General features: G+C 30.2%; 1 protein-coding gene across 1 annotated transcript; it reads right to left on the bottom strand.

Annotated features, from left to right (window-relative positions):
* Positions 1 to 16,538: 16,538 nt before the first annotated feature.
* LOC124922178 (syntaxin-121-like) lies at positions 16,539 to 19,161 on the bottom strand. Its single transcript, XM_047462915.1, has 2 exons — positions 18,552 to 19,161; positions 16,539 to 17,258 (listed from the first exon to the last, which is right to left on the bottom strand). The coding sequence occupies exons 1-2, from the start codon at positions 19,025 to 19,027 to the stop codon at positions 16,745 to 16,747; spliced, it is 990 nt and encodes a 329-aa protein (XP_047318871.1). The 5' UTR covers positions 19,028 to 19,161; the 3' UTR covers positions 16,539 to 16,744.
* Positions 19,162 to 20,294: the final 1,133 nt, after the last annotated feature.

Genomic DNA, 20,294 nt, shown 5'->3' with positions numbered 1-20,294 from the left:
TATAGCTTAATACAACAAGAAAGAAGAGTGTAGTATAAGATTGATTAGAGAAGAAGAGAAGAGAAGAATGAAGATAGAAGAGTAGTAAAAGATTGTGTATTGTATGTATGTTCTTGAAGATGAATATTTTGAGATGAAAATCATCTTACAACATAGGGTATTATACCATTTACAGTACATATTAAATGATTTTGAAAATAGAAAATATTTTACAATTGATTATACTTTAACAACTTATACAATAAATGAACTCCACTATATAGAATTTAAATTTTGAAATTCAACAACATTCAATAAAATTATATTTTATTATTATACATGTAAAATAATAAATTATTACTTTATCAATTAAATAATATTTTGATAATATAATATTTTTTAGATGACCCAACGTTATTACTTTATAGAGAGTAAATTGCATGTGAAAGTGTGTGTAAGGTCATGAGATGAGATGTCGATTGAGAATTGGTGGTTGGTTTGCTAGAAGTGAGAAATAATTTAAGAGGTTGGTAACAAATGAGATATTAGTGGTTAAAATATTATATGAATGAGATGTTGATATACTGAAATGTAAAAGTATGTGAGGTCACGAGGTTAGAGGCTGATTGTGATTGGTGAGTTACTTATCGAGTGAACAAAAAGGCATACGAAAACGTGTGAGTCACAAATTGAGTGGTAAATTGAGGGATTGATGTTTGTTTGACGAGTATAAGAGGTGCGTGAAAGTATGTGAGGTCACGAGATGAGATGTCAATTGAGATTTGGTGGTTAGTTTACCAAAGTGGGGGTAAAAAAAGAGATCGCGGTAATATAAAAGATGATGGGTAATAAATGAGATATTAGAGGTTAAAATTTATGAATGGGATGTTGACTAATAAAATGTATAAGTGTGTGAGGTCACTAGATTAAAAGTTGATTGAGATTTGTGGGTGATTTTCTGAGTGGATAAAGAGGAATATGAAAAAGTATGAGTCACATGATAAGAGGTTGATTGGTGGTAAACGAGGTTGCAATAGGGGTAATATTAATGAGATGAGATGTGAGATTTGTGGGGATAAAATGTCGATAACAAAGGAGATATCGATGGTTAAAAATAATATGAATAAAATTTTAATTGATCAAAATGTTGAAAAAACAAATGAATACATTACTTACCTTACCTAGATATTTTTGTTGTAGATGTTGATGAAAACAATTGAAAAAACATGTTAGAATGAAGTTTGAAAAATTAATTAAAAAATGAAGAGAAAATAAATAACAAACTGTTATTTAAAGAAAAGTTGAAGATGAAGAAATGAAGATTAATAAAAATTTTTTTATAAATATTAAAGAATAAATTTGGAGTGAAGTGTGGATAATAACAAAATAAATGATGTATTTAAGATAATATTTGTAACGTTGTTGAGATATTTGAAAGGTTAAATTAATTCTTAATAAAAAATATTTTATTTTATTAGTAATATAAACGGGTATCGGGTTTAAGTTTCGCACGTTCCTTATACCCGACCTCGAAATCGATCTAATACTTTTTGTTCTTTCTCATGTTCTTTCTCATGCATGACCTCAACCAAGATTTAAAATACTTGAAACCCGAGTATACCCTATAGTCTAAATTTATAAATCAACTGATAAAAAAAATGAAAAACAAAATTCTTATCAACAAAACTGGCTAGGATAAATATCCTATCACATTCTATCGTACTATTGTACTTCTTGTTTTGGCCCCGCCTACCTATGCAAATTTAGATACTATAAACTAAAAATAAATAAATTTACCCTTACTTTTTAATTTACCAACATATATTATATTCCATTAAATTAATATAAAAGTTTATATTATTTTTAATAAAAGTAACCTAATTGGTTAACTACTATATTAACAGTTTAACACATATGGTGACTTAGTCAATTTGTTGGTGCTTTATTTGTTTTAGTGTTCATCAGGGTAGACCCTATTATAAGTTTAGTAAGCTCACCGAATAGGACAACTCCTTTAATAAAAAAATAGTTAAATTTATTAATTTTGACATAAGAAGGTGTATTATAATAAATTAGGATGAAAAAAAAATTATTTAGTTATAGGTTTAAATCTCACCAAAACCAATTGCTTAACTAAAATTATAGCAGCCAATTATTTTTTTCACATTTTTTCTACATGGGACTGGGGTAGTCCAATCCCGAGACTAGCTCGTGTGGGAGAGGGTTTTAGTTGGGTGGCCTTGGTGCTCGTGTGGGAGATAAATCTTTACTTAAATGTTTATTAAAATATTAAAAGTTTGATGACTATTATAAAAGTAAGAAATTTCATTTCCATCAAAGAAAGTCGTTTCAAGGAAAAAAAATGACAAAAAAATACATAATACCACAAACAAGCCATCACCGACCCAACAAGCCCACGTATTAGGGAAGCCCACCTTTATCCTACAGAGTAGCCCATTTAATTAAAAAAAATAAGAGTTTTAGGCTAAATTTACTAATATTTTTGACATAAAAGTGTACATTAATGGTTCAAGATGAAAAATGAGAATTTTATTTGGTTATAGTTACAAATCTCATAAAAACTTTTTTTAACATTTCTTGAAACTAAAATTAGTTGGTCAAATTTTTTTCATGTTTTCTTACATGAGGATGGGCAGACCAATTCTCAGAACCGACACTAAACCGGACAACAAAGAAGAAACTTGAAAAAACATGATAACAACACTAGGCTAAAATTAAGAAGATAAAAAATTCTATATAAATTTTTGGTTAAATAGAGGAAGACTTTCGAGTACTTTGTTTGTCTACATGTTAAGATGGTTTCAGGACCTACCAAACTAGGGCTTGGGTAGACTTAAACCCACTCCTTGATTTTTTTATTTTATTTTTTTTTTATTTGAGATATTTGCTTCTCATTCTTCACAAAATATATATATATATATATATATATATATATATATATATATATATATATATATATATATATATATATAACCTAATTTTATTTGATCATTAATTATCTTTTTATTTTTTATATATTTATTTAGACTTAAATTTTATTTTACTAATTTTATATATTACTAATTTTATATTATCTAATTGTTTTCATTTAAATTTTTTATATTTACTTTTTTTAATTCGAAAATATATAATTTCATTATTATTTTTTTTAATTCTCGTTTCCTTACTATTTATCTTCTTAATTTATATATTGGTTAACTTTATCATGTTTATAATTATTTGATTTTATTACGTTGGATTCATATTACAATTTAACATCATTTAATTTTTTTCAATTATTTTTATAATTTTATTATAACTGTTTAATAAAATATTTATTTAGTTATAACTTACAACTTTTACACTATAAATTAAACATTTTCAACAATAAAAATGATCTTCACAATAAAATAGAGTATAATATTTTTACAAATTCTTTGACACTCTATATTGAATGAGATTTATCTAAGGATATAAATATATATTTTATTATAGATGAATTTAATGTTTTTAAATTCAGTAGTGTTTAACCTATTTAATTATTATAATATAACATCTTCTTTTTCTTTTTGATATATTATTTATTACACAAAATTTAAGTTCACCCCCAATGTGAATTCTTGGATTCGTTCCTGGACGGTTTATACACTTGCTTAAAATTAGTGCATCTATTTATTCTAAAATATTGTCACTTGCTATTGTGTATTTTTTTAAAGATATTAAATGTGCCTTAGACCTCTAATATTGTTAGTTGTCTTCTTCGATTTCGGAATCAAGAGATCGTAGATGGTAGAGTGATTAACCCACTTTTGTAAGTGTTTATTTAGATTACATAAATGAATCAATGTTTTTGTTAATTTTTATATTTTAAACTTTGATAGGCACAAATAATCAAAGAGATAATGGACTTGGAGCACAATGTTATGATTAAAGGTATATATTTCTTTTTAAAATAAGAAATTTTAATTTAAAACTTATTAAAATTTTTAATATTTAGATATAATTTGAAGTATTTTAATAAATTATATTAAAATAATAAGAAGAAAACAAATAAAAATTCAAAATAACTTAATATTAATTTTTTTTGCAATAGACTTTTGCACAATAAGCTGATGGGTCGTGAAAAAAAATGTAAACGTGAATAGTTTGTGCGACACAAATAACCTGTGGTGTCGTGCCTAGACACAAAAGATTTGACATCAGTGGGTCATGTCGAGCTAAATGCTCAACTATAAAATTATCTTAAAAAATTATCACAAAAATGTTTTGTTCATATTTTACGAAGATACATGTATTAAGTGTGAGAATTCATAGTGATGATTGTTATTCTGATGGGTAACTTATTTGCTCTAAAAATAATGTTTACATATATTAGATATATAATAAGGTTGATTGTTGACTTATTGGGTGGTCCGTAGTAGATCAGCTGATTAATTAACACAATTTTAAATATTTTATTAAATGTATTAAATGAATTAAGAAAAATAACTTTGAGTTTTGATAGGTCTCAAATATCTTGAGAATTTAACGTGTAAACACAATGTTTATAGTAAAAAAGTAAATTTCTTTTTAATAAGAAATTTTAATTTAGAATGAATTAAACTTCTTAATACTTAGATATAATTTTAAATATTTTAAGAAATTATATTAAAAGAAAAAGAAAAAAAACAAATAAAAATTTCAGAAAACTAAAATATGAATTTTTTCAGAATCACAATAAACCGATGGATCATGAAAAAATTGTAAACATGAATAGTATGTGCGGCAGAAATAATGTATGTGGTTTCGTGTCTAGAAATGAAAGGTCCGACATGTGTGCGCCATATCGAACGAAATGCAACTATAAAATTATCATTTCTAATTAATGGGTCAACTTTTATGCGGTAAGAAACAGTTTTTACATCATGCATAAATTTATTATCACTTTTTTTAAAAAATATATTATTAAGTATTGTTAAAATAAATTAACATTACAAAAGAGTTCATTAAAAAGTGAAAATGTATTCTTTTATTATCTCAAGATATTCAAACTCTATTAGAGCCAGTTTGATTGTAGCTTTCTGCAGAGTGCAATTGAAACGGTACTATATATTGGTTGTCACAAGCTAAATCATACTAGCCTAAAGTAATCTTAAATAATCCCAAAATAAACTTAGGAACTTAAAGGTGTGTGTTTTTCTTTTGCAGATGCTTTTGGTTATCAATTTTTAGTTAAATAACTTAAAAGTTAGGAGTAATTTAGACACTTAGTGAAAGTTCTAGAAAAATCATAGAAGGAGTTCATTTTTTATTATCTGATTTAAAGGGGAGTCTTAGTTTTATTGTTTTAATTTAAATTAAGCAAAATGTTTAATTGAAAATTAATGTATAAACCATATAAATGGGTTAAGTGATTAGTTACAAATAGACAATATTTAATCATTTCATTTGTCCTTTCTAAAATGATCTGTACATTACAATATTACGATTAAAATATAATCTTTGGTACACCTTAATCATCCCAACACAAAGTAGGACAATGTCCCAAATTTAGTCAAATTTTGAACATTGTTGGCCAAAAAAAAATAACTAAAAGAAAATAGATTTGGAATAAATTCATTAAATTGTCTCAAGTTCTATTTGAAATCAACTTAATTTAAGTGGATCCAATAACTGTCATAATATATATATATATATATGAGAGAAAGGATAAACCCAACGAAACTTCAACAAAGTAAGGCCACGAATCTTACGTGGCCTTCCACGTGGCCACGTGGGTAGAAGAGAGAAAAATATATATATATAAAAATATTAAAAAACGTTTCAGTTCTCAATTCCCCCTCTTTCTTCTTTTTATTTCTCATTTCCGGCTATCATTCTCTCTCTTCTCTGGCGATTTGGCTCTCCGCTCCGGCATCCCAATTTTTTCTCTTTTCTTCATCTACTTCCGATCGAAAATGGTAAGTTTTGAAGCTCTCCTTCGTGTATCTTCACTTCCTTCATTTAGGTTTAGGGTAGGTCTAGGTTCATACTACTCTTCTTTTCAGGCTGGTGTTGGTCGTCCATGTATATCGTCCAACAAGACTCCAAGATCTCCAAGGACTCCAAGGTAAATAATAATTCTTATCTTTTATTAAACGTAGATGATTTTGATATTGGTTAGGGTTTAGCGATTATGGTTTCACGATAGAAAAGTATATAGCGTAAAAACGTTTTTGATATATTATGTCCCGAAAGGTTTATTAGCTGCATATTGTGTCCCGGAAGTATAGTTTCGGGACCTGAAAGTATGGTTTCGGGTCCTAAAATGGTGGTTTCTTATCCCGAAAGTGTGGTTTCGAGACCCAAAAGTGTGGTTTCGAGACCCGAAAGTATGGTTTAGGGTTATATTTATTTGATATCCATAGAGTGTCCCTGAAATTGATTGCATATTGTGTCCTGAAAGGCTTGTTTCGGGTCCCGAAACCACACTTTTAGGACACAATATAATGGTTTCTTGTCCCGAAACCGTAGTTTTAGGACTCGAATTGGTTCATTTATTTGATTATCTATCTGCTTCGTGGTTTTTAAATGCTTATCTTTTATTTTTTTTAGAGCAAATAAACGTAAAAGGAATGCCCAAGAAACCAAAACAGCCCCCAAAGCACCCCCACAACTTATTTTTAACTAGGACCTCATCTTTTGGCCTTTTCAATCTTCTTCAACTACTGTATAATGGACAAAATTAGGTTGTGAAGTCAATAGGCTTTGGCTCTCTCCTATCATTAGCGCTTTCAAAATACCCCGGGGAGATCCCTCGATATCTAGTTAGACAGTTTGACTGTACTAAATTGCATTCAACCTAGAGAGTGGCGAGGAAGTGAAGATCGAAGAAGAGGATGTTCAAATCATATTGGGTCTCCCTAGAGGGGAGCTGGACATTGTAGAATACGAGCATAATGAGACTGATGACAAGTTGAAGGCATTTAGGACTCGATGGGGTAATCCTATTAATGGCTCCCTATAGTGACTGATATGCCAATGAAAATCATAGAGAACAAAGCAACTGACAACAATTTCAAGATAGACTTCGTATTATTTGTTGTCAGTTACTTTCTCTGGTGTGATCACCTGGGTCAACTAACCAAGTATATCTCATTTATGGTTTTTTCACTTGCAGCTGACAACATACATGTATGGTATATGCATTGTTAAATAATCCTTAAATCTGTTTTTTTCACTTGCAAGTTTAGAATTCTGAAATCTATTTCAGATGTTGATAATATCAAAAAGTTCATTTGGTGCAAATTTGTACTTGAATGATTAGTTAAATCATGTGAAAAATGGAAGGAGAATGAAAAACGACATTTCCAAGGACCACATACGTTCCTTATCGTAAGTTATCAATAATTTATTTCCTTGGTTGCAAAAATAAATGGTTTTAACATATATATGTTTTCAGTTGTGCTACGTGTATAGGGTGAGCAACCCTGAACTGTGAGGAGTTGATAATTGTCGATTTCCTATACTATCATGTTGGAATGACACGAAGTTGAAGTTTAGGCTGGATACGGAGTGGGCAAATGGAGGATTCGGATGTGGAAGCAATGTTGGACGCATTCCACTACCACCTCTTCAGAATGAGGAGACAGATGGGGATGAGGGAGAGTACGAAGAGACATATCAGGATAGGGGGCGAACGAGGATGCATATGAGGGGGTGCTTGAGCCTCAAAAGGAAACACCTAAGAAGGCAACATTTATGAATTCACCGCCTATGAATTCACCACATATGAATTCACCACATCTAAGATAACACATCTGAACACAGCAGCACCTCAGTGTGCGAATTTTATAGAGAGTTTGATTTTCATTTCTAAAGTCACCCTAATGATTGACAAAGCCACCAGAAATTTGGAAAATTTAAGTTCCGGCTGGGATACAACGTCATTGTATGACAACGGCATGCACATCTTATACAAAGTCATGGACAATAATAAACGTTTTAAGGATGCCATGCACAAATATTTCAAAAATCGAACATCCACTACAAAAAATGAAGAGGGTTTACATGAAGATGGGGTACACGAAAAGGATGTACACGAAAATGATGTACATGAAGAGAGAGTACCAAAAGAGGGAGTAACCGAAGTGGGGGTACCAAAAGAGGGAGTACCCGAACTGGGGGTACCAAAAGAGGGAGTACCCGAAGTAGGGGTACCAAAAGAGAGAGTACTTGAAGTGGTGGTTAGTCAGAAAAGAACAGAATTGATGGCTAAAAAAAGTCAGAAAAAATCCCCTATAGAATGCGAAAATTCCGGCACGCCTTCAATCTCCATATATGATGAAGAATAGGGAAATAAATCAATCTTACTTTGAGTCTGCCCAAATAGATTACCGAGATGAAATCATTATGGGGTTTATTTTTGCAAAAGAAGATGATAAAAATGCGAGGTAATTAACAATGTTTATATTTCTTAGTTTAATGGTGTTTTTGGGTCCCGAAACCAGCCTTTTAGTTCCGAAACCACCTTTTTGGGTCCTGAAATGGTAGTTTGAGGACCCGAAAGGATTGTTTTGGGATTTGAAAAGTTGGTTTCGAGACCTGAAAATATTGTTTCAATACCCGAAAATGTGGGTTCAGGACCCGAAAATGTGGTTTCGGGACCTGAAATGGGTGTTCATCGTCCCTAAATGGTGGTTCTAATTTGGTTTTCTTCATTATGTGGTTTCAGGAAGGAATTGTTGTATGTAACCGAGCATACCAAGATCAACATAAGGCAATTTCAATAAATAAAAAATGTATGCCATGTTGAAAGTGGTATTATTGATGCGTGGGCACACATTACGTGTAATAATAGTCAAAAATGTTCCGAGGGAAAAATTATTTTTTCGACAATCGTTTCTATAAGTCACTATATCTTTCATTGTTGTTTAAACCAATGGTCTTATTTTGATGTTGATTTCATTTGCAGAACTTTTGGAGAGATTCAGAAGCTTGTTTTGATCAAATAATTGAAGAAATGAGACAATTTCTAATAACACCCGAAGACATGAAAATGGTAATCTTGTAAGTCCAATATTTTTATATCATCTGATTCTTGCTCATATATATCATCTGAATCTTGGTCATATTTTTTCAGATATTTTTCTAATTTTATACGAAAGTCACTATTATATTGTTTGCATCAATATGCAAAAGAGAGTAATCGAAATCATCGACAACCTCCCACTGCCCCAAAAAATGCTATGGGAAGATAAATATGTCACAACTCGGACACTGGTAATGTTGAAGTGTTTGTATGAACGTGTTTGTATGTTAAAGTGTTTATTAACTTCTTTGGTAAAATAGATAGAAAACTTTGTGAAGTTCTTCAAAACTATCGACCTGAACATCGCAACCAAAATTGCTAAATTCTCGTTCAAAGTTTTGAAATTAGCTTGGGATGACAGTTCAAATACAACAGATTGCGCAATATACTGTATGAAACATATTCAAACTTATTTGGGCAATGTAAAATGGGATTGTGGTATAACCAAAACAAATATAAGTTACCTATTTCAAATTTTAATTGTTTTATAAATTTTTAATAACTGCTGAATTATCATTTTTTGTAGAGAAAGAGAATGCTTGAAACTTTACGAGTCAAATTCTGTACATTTATCGTTCGTTCAAATTTAAACAAAAATTTGAACAATATCTTTCAGAAACTTTTAGACATTTTAAAGGAAGATTTTCCTGAAACGTATAATTTGTATTTAAATAAGTAGTATATTGTAGTATTTTCTAGTCTTCAATTATATTCAATTATATTCGATTATATTCAATTATAATTATATTCAATTACAAACAAACATTTCTTGTTCTGAATCACTCTTTCGGGTCGCGAAATCAAGATTTCGGGACAAGAAACCAATCTTTCGGGTCCTGAAACTATGATTTCGAGACTAGAAACCAACATTTATTATCCCAAAACCATGATTTTGGGACAAGAAACCAACATTTCTTGTCCCGGAAACCTTAATTTTGAGACCCGAAACCAATCTTTCAGGTCTCGAAACTACCCTTTCGGGCCCCGAAACCACCCTTTCGGATCCTGAAATAACGGTTTCGGGATGATAAATCAACATTTCTTGTCCCAAAACCACACTTTCAGGATCTGAAACCACCAACATAAATATGACAAAAACATAAAAATATTCAAAGTGAGAACATGATCATATAAATACTATCTTCGTTAAAAATATTACAAAACATAAAAATATTCTAAGTGACAACATGATCATATAAATACTATCTTCGTTAAAAATATGACAAAACGTAAAAATATTCCAAGTTACTATCTTCGTTGAATGTTATCCCCACACGCATTATCTTTGACATATATTTGAGAGGACAAAAGTGATGTGAAGGATAATTGAGTCGAAAGTGGATCATTTCATTGTTGTTGTTGTGTTGAATCCAAAATTATAGATGTTGTGGCCGTATTTCCCTTCTTTTTTAATCTCGGCGTCTTGGGGATTTTCTCAATTAAAGATTGTTTCCTCTTTGTTGGTGGTCGTCCTCGACTTTTAATTTTGTTAGGAGAGTGTATCAAAATGGATGTTGAGGGAGATGGGGATGGAGATGCTTCTGTGCTTTTGTCTTTAGATACTTCTGTGCTTCCATGATTAAGTGACATAAACTGTTCCATCAAGCCTTTTATTCTGTTCATCCAAAAAGAACAATTGACTTCAGATTTTACTTCAACTTGTTGAACCTCTTGCATCAATCGAGTTAGAATATTGTGACGTTTTTTTTCTTCCACAGACATATCTGAATCATAAATGTTGGTGATATTTTGATACCCACGCTTAATATCTTTACGTCACCGATCCATTATATAATACATTGGTACCTCATTCACCCTCATTTTTTTCAACACATCCATGATATGCCTACACAAAATGCTTTTGAACTCAAACAATCGACATTGACATTTCACATTGCAATCAATTTCGGTATAATGCACTTTGTAAGAAACATTTCTTACATGTTCTCCATTAACCCCCAAAATGATTTCCTCAACTCTAAATATACAAGTTGTCCATTCCTCTTCAATGACTGAGATGTCGCACAACATCAACCCTCTAACTTCTTCTTGAACCAATATAAATATATCTGGAGTGTAGAAGGTTTGGTATTGCCTTTCAAAGGCAAAATCCACTACAGTTGGTATCAAAGAATTAAATGATTGGAAATATAATTTCTTTATCATATTGCTCGACGAATTGTTTGAGGGATGTTTTGGACTGCACGTAGTCATCAAAGAAGGCGTTCATACTTTCAATCCGTTGAGATGTTGACATCTCGGCCCAAAATTGTCCTTTCACATAAACAAGTATCCATTTAGATCTTTCCAAAAACAAAGATTTCAACCAAACATTATCTTCCAGATGATAATCTTCCATTAGTCTATTCCAATCCTATTCGCATTGTTGAATATTTATGGAGTTATATACTATGTTTTTCAGCCTTTTCTTTATTAGATGATATTCAGTATGGCTTCCAAGTTTTATAGGAAGTTTCTTCATTATATTCCACAAACAAAATCGATAATGAGTTTTAGGAAATACCTTCTCAATTGCAATCGCCATGGATCGACATTGATCTGTGATTATGGCATTTGGAGGTCTATAATCCATACATTCCAACCAAGTGAAAGAATTTGAATCTTCACTTGACAATAAGTCACATCCAAGTAAAATGGATTGACCATGATGATTAACTCCAACAAACGGAGCGAACGACATGTCAAAGCGATTTGTCAAATAGGTTGTATTGAAAGAGATAACATAATGAAAATCTTCAAAGGCAGCCATGCACCTACCATCTACCCAAAACACGTTTTTAATTCGGAATTCTTCCTCCAAATCAATAAGGTAGAAGAAGTTGGAGTTCCTGGTTTGCATTCTTAAGAAATAATTAGTGAGTGCTTCAGTATCCTCACTCCCTAACCACAACCTTCGTGCTTCTATAACGTAATTTCAACATGTTCTCTCATCGAAAAACATGTTTTCATACCCTTTAGCTTCCACTACAAGGGATTGAAATGTTTTTTCCATAGTTATTTCAGCTTCATCATTTGTATCCAATATTCTCTTTACATTTATGTCTATTACTTTGTAGAATCTAACATGACGTATCCTCTTATGGCTTAATGTATGGTTGTGCTCAAGACAAATACGTGTTATCACATATTCCTCTTCATTCCGAATAACAACATTAATCTTTGCTTTACAATTTGTCTTCGTTATTGGTCTAGGCTGATGAAATTTATTTTTGGCCTTCGATTTTTTCATAAAACTCTTGGCACAACCAATGCTGAAGTATTTCCTTTTACCACCTACATTTTTCCTCCTTAACTTGGTAATGTCGAATCCAGTTAAGTGGAAATATAATGTGTAGAATTCAAAAAGTTGTTCTTTAGAGGAAAATGTCATTCCAACACTAGGAATGTGACCGCAAAATATAAGTGTAACCGTAAGAAATACGTCCAAAAACACCCTTTTGGGTCTTGAAGCCACTCTTGAAACCACTCATGAAACCACCCTTTTGGGTCCCGAAACTACCCTTTTGGGTCCCGAAACAACCCACTAGGGTCTTGAAACCTGCATTTCTTGATCCAGAAACCATACTTTCGAGTCCCGAAACCATATTTTCGGGTTCCGAAACCACCCTTTCAGGTCCTGAAACGACCCATGGGTCCCGAAACCATCATTTTTTGTCTAGAAACCATACTTTTGGGTCCCGAAACCACCCTTTTGGTTCCCGAAATGACCCTCTTGGGTCCCGAAATCTACATTTTTTATACCAACAACCGGGTACCTTTCAGGTTCAACAATAGGGGTGAATTTGTTCAGGTTCAGTGTTTCATCTACTGTGTTATTCAAGTTTGGTGCTTCAGCAGTGCTGGTTTCCTAAAAGTTCAAACAGTTCATCATCATACAAAAACGAAGCACTAATGCAGTTGAATAACAAACTGAAATAAATCCCTAAACCCTAAATAACTAGATCTGTAAAAACAAAAAACTAAATAACTAGATCGGTAAAAACAGTATCATGGGGTTTCGCTGGAGAGGTTTCATGGAGAGAAATAAATAACGCCGGAGAGGTTTCAGGGAAAAAATAAATGACGTCGGAGAAGTTTCAGAGAGAGAAATAAATGAAGTGAGAAATAAATGAAGTCGAATTAGTGATTTTTTTTTTCTCTCTCCTACCTACGTGGCAGACCATGTAGGATTCGTGGTCTTGCTTTCGCTGAAATTTCGTTGGGTTTATCATTTATATATATATATATATATAGATAGGGACGGACCCAGGATTTAAAGTTGGGGTGGGCTAAAATTTAATGTAATAAATTATATATATATATATATATATATATATATATATATATATATATATATATATATATATATATATAAAATGTTTAAATAAGTTGAGCTCTACAAAATTTTACAACATAAAACTTATCAATATCTATATCACATCTTTAGCTAAATCTCGTTCAATATATAGTGTTAAACAGTCGGTAAAAAAATCATCATTCATTTTATTACGAAGTTTCGTTTTCACCTCCTTCATTGTTGAAAATGTTCGCTCAGTAGTAGCGGTAAAAACATATAATGTTAAAACAAAATAAATCAATCAAGTCAACCTAATATAAATTTTTGATCGCCTACTCTGTTAATTGTTGACACAACTCAACAAGTGTAAAAATCTTCAAATTTTACATCACATCAAAATATAATGTGCTGATTCATATTTCAATACAATAATGTCTTGACATGTAAAATATTCAGAGTAAAATTTTGTTGCAAATTTACAAATATTGTCACTATTAAATGAGTCTAATGTTTTTTTTTTCTAAAGATGTACTAAAAGATGGTTTTTGATCGTAGAGACCATAGGTAGGTGGAGAATTTTTATTAGTTTGGTGATCTTTTTAAAAAAAAATTAAGATATAATCATTTTATTTTTTTAGCAGATTGATATTTTATTTTTTATATACATATACATAATTTTCAAAATTAAATATTTTATCGAACAATTGAATTTAAAATTAAGTAAATATTTAATTAAAAAAATTATATTACAATAATAAAAAAGTAGATGAAAAAAATTTAATAATTTAACATGATAAATTTTAAAAATTCTACTTTATCAAATTTATATGTTATAAATATTATATAAAATTAAACTAACGATAATAAATAAAACATGAGAATTAAAAAAAAAAAAAAAAAGTGATTCTATTCTTCGGGAATTAAAAATATAAACACGAGTGTTTTTATGAAATAATTAAAAAATAGAAAATTAGTAAATTAAACAACTTATGAAAAAATCAATAGAAAACTAAAAAAAGAATTAAGGCATATATACCTATATATTCGGAAAAGTTATATATTTTAAATTTAATTAAATTTAATTTTATATATAATATATTATATATTTTTTTCAATGTTAAGATAAAATTATAAATTGAGGAGATTAAAATATAAGGTATACAAGGTTAAGGTTAATTTTTTTTTTTTTCATTTCAGGGGTGGGCACCTCAGCCCTACCCTGAATTCGTCTCTATATATATATTCACATAAACCAAATAAAATTTACAACATGGGCATAGGATGATAAATTTTTGAATCCAAAATGCTCAAAAGTTCCATTATCCATGATTACCAAAAATTGATTAAGTAACCGAGTTTAAAAGTAGGACAGTTTAACCCAAAATATAGAAAAAAAATTGTCAACCTACACCAAAATCAAAATTAACATCATAAATTATGGATGACGGTTTCATCATAGAGAACCATTGTTTAATCAAAGCAAGATGATGCAAGTTCTAAAAAGAATGAGCTCAAATTTGTTTTATAAGACTTTTTTGAGTGCTATGGAAAATGAGAATGTTTGATTTATCTAGTATCTAGAAGACATATTTTAAATTGGATTGAAATTTTAATCTTGGGTTAGTTTTGGAATGTCCATTAAGTGGATTTGTTCAGGAGTTTGTACTTACCCTAGGGCTGGTCATGAGCATGTGTCGACACACGAACATTGGTCAATTTGAATTGATAATTTCTTGATCTTCCATTATAACCATTTCAACCATATTGGAATCCACTAGTTGAAATCTTCAATATAAAACAAAACATATTTTAAATAAGTCATTTTTAAACATATTTTAAATAAGTCAAAAAAATGGTACTTTGTAAATTAAGCTATTTCTGACCTTACTCTCTCAATGGTTTGGAACTCCAATTTATTTGAAAAATGAGTTATGGAGGATCATGATCCCACTTTCTTTTAAAAAGAAAAACATATATTTTATTTTGGGTTAAATCGTGCAAGTTGGATTATTTTGAAAATAATGAAAGAAAAAAAGCTGGCACTTATGAATGAACACTCTGGTCTCATAGATCATAGGTAATAATATGTACCATTTCGCCAGTAGGTCACCTTTGAATTTGATGTAGGTTTATTATGAATTTCATTAAATTGTGTGGATTCTTTTTCTTTTTTTTTCATTAACTAACATAATTTTATAATTATATACATTTATTACTTTTATAAAAAATGTGAAATTTTAATTTTTAGTTTATTATTTGTTAATTTGAATAAGAGAAATGATTTTTGGTGTAATGTTTGATTAAACAAAGAATTGATGGGTTGGTGTAATGTTGGAATATTCATATAATTGATGGTCTGTCGTGAATCGTGATGTTAAATTATTAGAATAATTAATTGATTTAATCTAAATGCACATATATAAACAAACCTTATTAACATGAATAGAAAACATTTTTAATAATATATTCCTTTGTTAAGTTAATGTATTTTAATTAAATTATTCTTTGACTAAGTACAATTGGCAATACTTTAATGTAAAATTAATTTATTAAAAAACAATTATAATGATATAATTAGTACTAAGTGGACAACTTCAGATGTTGACCCATAAGTATAGCCAGGGAATGTGTATTTATATAGCTTAGTTTGATTTCATCTTAAATTCTAATTTGATAAATTCAAATTCTTTTTATACATTCAAATAAAAATATAACTTAAATTTTAGTTTTGTAATCTAGCTATTTGTTTTCTAATTTAGAAATTCAGAACTCAGAGAATTGTGCTCTTACTTTAATTTAAAGTATTCTTAATAGATATCGGAAATTTCTAGTCTCGTAATCATAATATTTTTGTTCTTGTAATCTATATTAAAACTCAATTACATATATACAGTTAACATATTATTTTCTAAAACTTTTGAAATCACCTTAAAATTGGTCATGAAGTGAAACTATATTCAATTTTAAAAGTATTTCATTCATAATTGATATGAATTTTTGTTTAAAAACACCTAGATTTGTAGTAATGGAGTTAAGTAAAAAAAAGGGTTATATATATAAAGAAGATATATTTCATAATATAATTGTTTAAATTAATATTAAAAAAAATCTTAGAATGAAAAAAGAATAAATTTTTTTATAAAAAACAAAATTGTTCATACCCAAATCAAGCTGTGAATACAAATGCTTTTAGTATCTCGATAAAAATAAATAGTTTACAAAACCCACAATCTATTCAATGTCATTCAAACCAAATCCAAAAGATTTATTAAAGTATGAACTAATAATAAATGCCCAATATGGTAACCTCTCTCGCTGATCTACATATAGGTACATCAATATTTTACAAAAACAAACAATAATGAATTGATGATAAATAATAAAAATGTCTTCCTTCCAAGGCAATGCTGGCTTCCACCCTACTGACCGGTCGGAGAAGGGGGAGGTGGTGGCGGAGGAGAAGGGTTTGCAACGGGCGTGTTGTTGCCCCCGCCTCCTCCTCCACCTCCGTTATTCTGCCACGGTTTGACAGTTAATAAGACCACGAGAATAATAATAACAAGAAGAATAATGATTGCGTAGCATGTCCATTTTCGAGAGTTCTTTTGATGTTTACGTGCCACTTGAAGCTCTTCGGTTCCACCTCTAACAAAGGAGCTGGCACGGTTAACTTGGTTCTCGATGTCATCGATTTGTTCTCCTTGGTGGTGCACAAGAACCGCCATGTCTTGAAAAACCTGATGTAGTTCCTTTAGATTCCTCTCTAACTCTTTTGTACCCTCGTGCCTTTCTTGTATCTCCGCGATTGTGTCCAATATTCTTCCTCTACCTTGTTCTTGTATCGCTTTTTGTAGAAAATTCTCGCTTTCTCCTGTCGCTATTAGTTTCTCCACAGTTGCCTCGTCGGCGTTCTCTCCCGTTACAGTGTAGTATCTGAAGTCGAAGGGTTAGAATTAAACTAATTAGATGGTTTAATTCTAAAACGTTAAAAATAAATTTATTTGTGTTTATCACCTGAACAAAATCAAAATAATAAATTTGTAATAAAAAAATAAAATTAATATAAGAAAGTTTGTTTCCAATATGGAAATCAAAATAATGAATTTGTAATATAAAAATAAATAATAAAAGAAAGTGTGTTTTTCTAATAACTAATGAAAAAAATAATTATGGGCTACCAATTCTAACTATATATTCTTGTGCGATTTTTTTTTTTTTTAATATGTTCTTAACAAGATCAATTTGGCAGATAGCTAGTAGCTACTAGTGCAAGTTTTGTTTTAAAGAAATTTTTTTTTTTTTTTTTGTAGATATAAAGTTGTGAGTTGTTATTATATTAGATAAGGAATATGCCATTGTGTATTCACGTCACTTTTGTGTTTGTAGGTAATCTTAGAAGAAAAATATTAGAAGTTTATTATTACAACTATAAAATTAGCTGGTTCTATTGTCAAACTAGAGCTACTCATAGGAATCATTTTGGATTTTGATTTTTTTTATTTAAATTTTAAAATTTAGAACTTTATAGTTAAAGTTATACAAAATAATATTTTGTCTTTTAACCGTTTTAAACAACATTAATTTATTATAAATAAATAAAATATTTATTTCACTTATTTAAGTATTGAATTTCAGCAAATTAAAGATTTCAAACCACATTGACTTATTATTTTGAAAAAATCGGGATTGTTTATGAAAAATTGTAAATTTTCAATTAAACAGATATGCAAAAGAGTCAAGATGCTCTTGAAACGCTTGAAAGTCGCTCGGTCAAAGCTTGATTTTAGTTTGACTTTGACCAAGTTCGAGTCGAGCTCGAGTCAACTCGTTTAATATTCGAGTCGAGCTCATATAATATTTGATCGATGATTTGTCGTACTTTTACAAGCATGTTAATAAATAATATATTTTTATTGATTTTAATATTAAATTTTAAAAAATATTTTTTTATAAATATTTAAAATTTTAATTTAAGGTTTTTCGAATTTAGCCGAGATTGTAGATAATAATCGAGCTCAAATTTATTAGTTCGACCTCAACCCAAGTTCAAGATTACAAACTAGTTTAAGACTTGACTCATTTGTTAAACATATTCTTACTTGATGGGCCGCAGAAAGTTAGAAACTATAAAACTATAAAACTATTTAAAATAAAGTGTGTTTTCTAACAAATATTTATAAAATCAAACTTAGAAAAATATAAAGTAAGAATTTTGATTAAACATACCTTCGTTGAACCGTCTCACGATATTCCTCAGCAATCTGTTGTCGAAGACCATTAAAAGAGTTCATAGAATCCTGCAATTTCTTACGAAGACCATTAACAACAGAGGATCGAGTTCGATCAGAAGAACTCCCCGGCCCACAACCCGGTTGGCTTCGATTAGCAGCATTGGCTCGATCCAAAGCCTCAAGACGTACTTTTATCACCTTTGCTTTCTTCAAAGCGGTGCTAACATCAGCATCCATTCTAGCTCGAAGGTCTTTAATGGCCTTAGCATTATGAAGTGTCTTACTCTGTTCATGTGAGCTCTGAAGACTACCATGTAGAGATTCAAGCTCTTGAAGATCATCTTTAACGGATTCTACATCTTCAAAGAACTTATCTAGATTTACACCGCCGGTGCTTCCACCGGATATTTGTACGTTTCCGGCGGATTCGTTCCGGAAATGGGAGAAAGAGCTGGAGAAAAGATTGTTCATTTTTTTAAATTGATTGGGGAGAGAGAATGAGAGAGATGGGTTATGGGGAAAGAAGAGGTGGGGGAGGATTAAAGAGAGAAATAGAGACGGTTTGTTTGACAGGCTGCCGGACCGGGACCGGGACCGTGTTTGAATCGTCAAATATGGTATTTTTCTCTCTCTTTAGGAAGGGTCGTGGAAAGGAAGACGAAGATACAGTCAATGGTTTAAATATTCAAAATTATTCTTAAAGTTGTTTTATGGTTTTATAAATACCCTTAAACTTAGTGAAAATAATTTAATTGTTATAATTTACTTATATTTATGTCCTCACACGTCTATCATCATGGATTGCTGCGTCAAACTTTGATATTCCGTTTTTTTAATGACAATTGTATATATAGTCAAACTTTTATCATTTTACCTATATGATCACTTTTGTCTACTAAACACTTTTTTGTTTTATTTAAACATATGCAAATGTTATTAATTAAGAAAGACAAAAAGAAGTGAATAGGCATTCGATTCAAAGGAGGAGTGGAGAACAAAAAGATGAGCAGTCTAACAAAATTTATTGAGACAAAAGTTGCTCTGAAATCCGCCTTAATTTGATAAATGTTTTTTTGGGTTTGCTTCAAGGTTGTGAATGATTTAAGGGTGGAGAGCTTGTTTATGTAATTGATGAAGCTTAATGAGTCTAAAATAATGAAGGTGTGCTAGCTTTGGCTTTGGTTGTACTTCATTGAAGAAATTCGAATGGGTTTGTGTGATCATGGGCGGAGCTAGCTAGGATTTGAAATATGCTTGTGTTAAATCTTTTCACAAAATCTATCCGGACTACACTGATAGGCTAAACTATATGCTCGAGCTCTTAAATTTTACCTTGTAATGGATTTAGATATATTTGGTGCTTATTAGGGTTTCAATGGCGCTTTCATATCATGGATTCTTTTGGATCAATTTGTTTTGGTCAAATTTCTCATATGGATCCAAATGCCTATTATGAGATCACATTTGGACACTGAAGCTTATTTGATCCAGATACAGAGAAAGAGATTAATTTGCATTTTCTTAAGTGAGTGCCCATCATTAAGTTTCACTTCTTCCTATTATGAACCATGGGCTCTAACTAAATAATCTAAATGTGAGCCGGTGTAAACTCAAAAGGGCAACAAAACTATTTGCTGTCATACAATATAACTTTATTTGGAAATACTTTTTCTGTCTATTTCTCCTAATTCATATCTATTTGAAAAAAATTTGCACTTGAATATTTCGATACAAATCC

Source organism: Impatiens glandulifera, chromosome 1, assembly GCF_907164915.1.
Source record: "Impatiens glandulifera chromosome 1, dImpGla2.1, whole genome shotgun sequence".
Classification (NCBI taxonomy): Eukaryota; Viridiplantae; Streptophyta; class Magnoliopsida; order Ericales; family Balsaminaceae; genus Impatiens; species Impatiens glandulifera.
The sequence above is the reverse complement of the archived record's forward strand: the minus strand, read 5'-3'. Positions and strand labels throughout refer to the sequence as shown.